This window comes from Sinocyclocheilus anshuiensis, unplaced genomic scaffold (assembly GCF_001515605.1).
Source record: "Sinocyclocheilus anshuiensis isolate Anshui unplaced genomic scaffold, SAMN03320099.WGS_v1.1 scaffold166, whole genome shotgun sequence".
In the NCBI taxonomy this organism is placed as follows: Eukaryota; Metazoa; Chordata; class Actinopteri; order Cypriniformes; family Cyprinidae; genus Sinocyclocheilus; species Sinocyclocheilus anshuiensis.
In genome coordinates this window covers 1,671,237-1,673,913 of record NW_015546050.1, presented here as the reverse complement: position 1 = coordinate 1,673,913, position 2,677 = coordinate 1,671,237, and the positions used below count along the sequence as shown (strand labels likewise).

General features: G+C 36.1%; 1 protein-coding gene across 1 annotated transcript in view; it reads right to left on the bottom strand.

The window, feature by feature from the left end:
* The window catches only part of LOC107699121 (collagen alpha-1(XXII) chain-like), a 21,114-nt gene extending 20,672 nt beyond the window's left edge, over window positions 1–442 (bottom strand). Inside the window, exon 1 of the mRNA XM_016500294.1 lies at window positions 382–442. Within this exon, the coding sequence (XP_016355780.1) occupies window positions 382–442 (61 nt within the window). The remainder of the gene's footprint in view (window positions 1–381) is intronic.
* Between the last annotated feature and the right edge of the window lie 2,235 nt (window positions 443–2,677).

Genomic DNA, 2,677 nt, shown 5'->3' with positions numbered 1-2,677 from the left:
AAAAGGGGGGGGGGGGGGGGGACCTAATGGAAACTTTTGGATATTTATACGGAATCTGGACTTGGAATTGAACTGACAGATCAGTTTCCACAAAAAAAATAAAAATAAAAAAAATTGACAGAGACAGAGTTCAATCTTCATCAAGTAGCCCTACTGCATGGATAATGATGTACTGGACAGGAATGATTTAAACTGGTCCGTGCTTCCCTCTACTGGTCAATAAGAGGAGCAAACATACTCTTTCATAGCCATATTGATTTCACTGTGATACCTTGCTGTCTGATTACCTTCAGAATCGTACTTTCTCTTAAAATTTGAGGTCCATTTCATTTACGTAAAATATACTGACATACTGAACTTTGCAGTCAGTTAGATTCTTACTTGGTAATTCCTGACATCTGACAAGGCCAAAGACAGCCAGCAGGACTGTGATAACCAGCATTTTGTTCAAAGCTGGAACTTTAGAATTGAAGATGGTTGGAATTTAAATGTGCCTGCAAAGGGAGAAAGATTGCAAATAAGATTGAACAAACAACTGTGAAAACTTTATAGCACTGACATGTAGACCCTGTTTAATTGGACTACAAAATAATATATTAGGTAAACACCCACTGAAAATACAAATTTCACAAAATGGAATACAACAGTATACAGCACGAGCAAAATTATGCTATTAACATAAATGTGATATTAAGTTATATAATGCATTTTAAATGAGAAGGAGATTACTGCTGTGAAATAACACAATGCAAGATGCAATTCACATTTTCTCTAAAACTTACTTGTATCTAATTACATGAATTTCTGTTATGATTAAACACACACAATGATTTCTGTGTAAGCACTCTTTTAAAGTAAATATTTCTGTTTTCTTATAAGGAGTTTGAACATCTAGGACAATCAGTGCTGAAAAAACACCAATATATACATTGATGCAATAAACAGTACAGTACATTTGTGTTCAACTTCTCAATATAAACCATGAAAAGTTTATGCACAGAATAAATGCTGAATAATAATGGTTTAACACCGAGTGTGATACGCCACCTTCAGAAGTTCACATTTCAAATGAACTAAACAGCAGTTACTTTTAGTTTTATATCTGCTATAAACATACGTCCTTTACTTACATATTCTTCTGACGCAAGTTCACTGCAGATTGTTCCTTGGCTGTTCCAGCAGTGATCATAAAGGCAATTTTAAAGAAGCATCTCTGGTCCCAACATTGACTTCAGCCTAAACCTGCTTAGAAGAAAACCTGATCCATGAGCTCCACTCCACCCTCGGGCCCAACAGGCCTTCATCCCTGCAGCACATTATCCTATGCAAACACTGACCTCCACATTCTTCACACAATCCTTCTGCAGTCAGATGTTGCCGTTTGGGGACGTTTTTAAGCACGTTGGTGTGTTTATGATCATTTCAGGTTTAGGCACCTGCATTGTAGCATTTTTACAGTCTTTTACCGTTAAATTCACGGTCATTTTTTACAGTGATAGATGCATCATGCAGATTTGTGCATATTCTATGGTTGCTGCCCCAAAAATGACAGCTAGATTTTTATACGAATCGCATTCGTAACATGTAGACTGTATATTATTGTTTACATTTTGGGCAGACCAATAAAATCATTATTTAACAAAAAAAAAAAAACCTCCCCAACCTGTTTGCTGAACCTTCAGACAGGATGGGCACTAGTGACAAGCAAAGTCAAACTATCTCTGTTAAGTTTACAGCAGACAGTGGATCACTGTCTAGATAGTGCACTAGGAGACAGATGTAGTATGTCGCAGCTAGGCACTAGCAGAGCTCTGCAAACATTCTGCAGGCCACAAACTGACCAGGCCTCAGTGGGAATGATTGTATATAAGATAGTATCTATTAGAGCAGCAATTATAACAGCAACAGAAGCCCCTTACAGTTATTTAACAATTTTTAATCTATTTTTAAATTAAATCTTAAAAATCACATATACAAACTGGTCAAAATTACAGGAAAACCCTATATGAAGTGTGCTCACTGTGAACGTCAGAACATATTTTTCAAATAATTTTTCAGTCATCAAACTGTTATGAGCCCAAATCACCTCTGTACTTTATCTACCCCTAACAGGTAGTTATTAGTACCTTAGAGCAAGTAATAACGTGAACCTACAATCAAGCTTTTACGGGTAAATGAAGTACAAACATTTTAATTGAAATCCTTTTAAGGTTACTGCCATTGACAAGCTGTATCATTTTGTGATACATTTAGAGTTGTCAGGAATTACAGGAGTGAAAGTATTGTGTACAGTTTACCTATAGTACTAAAAGATTTCATTACTAAATGTCTCCAATGGGCGATTTCTGATACACATTTTGAGAAAACAAGCACTCCTTGGGGATGGCCTACAATTTCTGCTTTATTTATTTAATGCCTTTTTAATGTTCCTTGACTTTTTCTCAACTGTTGTCATTTCTCAAATGCTGTCTGCATTTTGACAAAGTTGTCCACAAAATCCACACCACCTTTTGTCTTGGCTTTTCGAGCACAGTCTGTCAAGCAGTGTTAGTGTTTGTTTTATTATTTAATATTTGTGATGGATTTATCACTTAACAGTCCACTCTAAAAAATGCTGGGTTAAATACAACCCAGTGCTGGGTAAAATAGGGACAAACCCAGCAATTGGGTTGTTTTG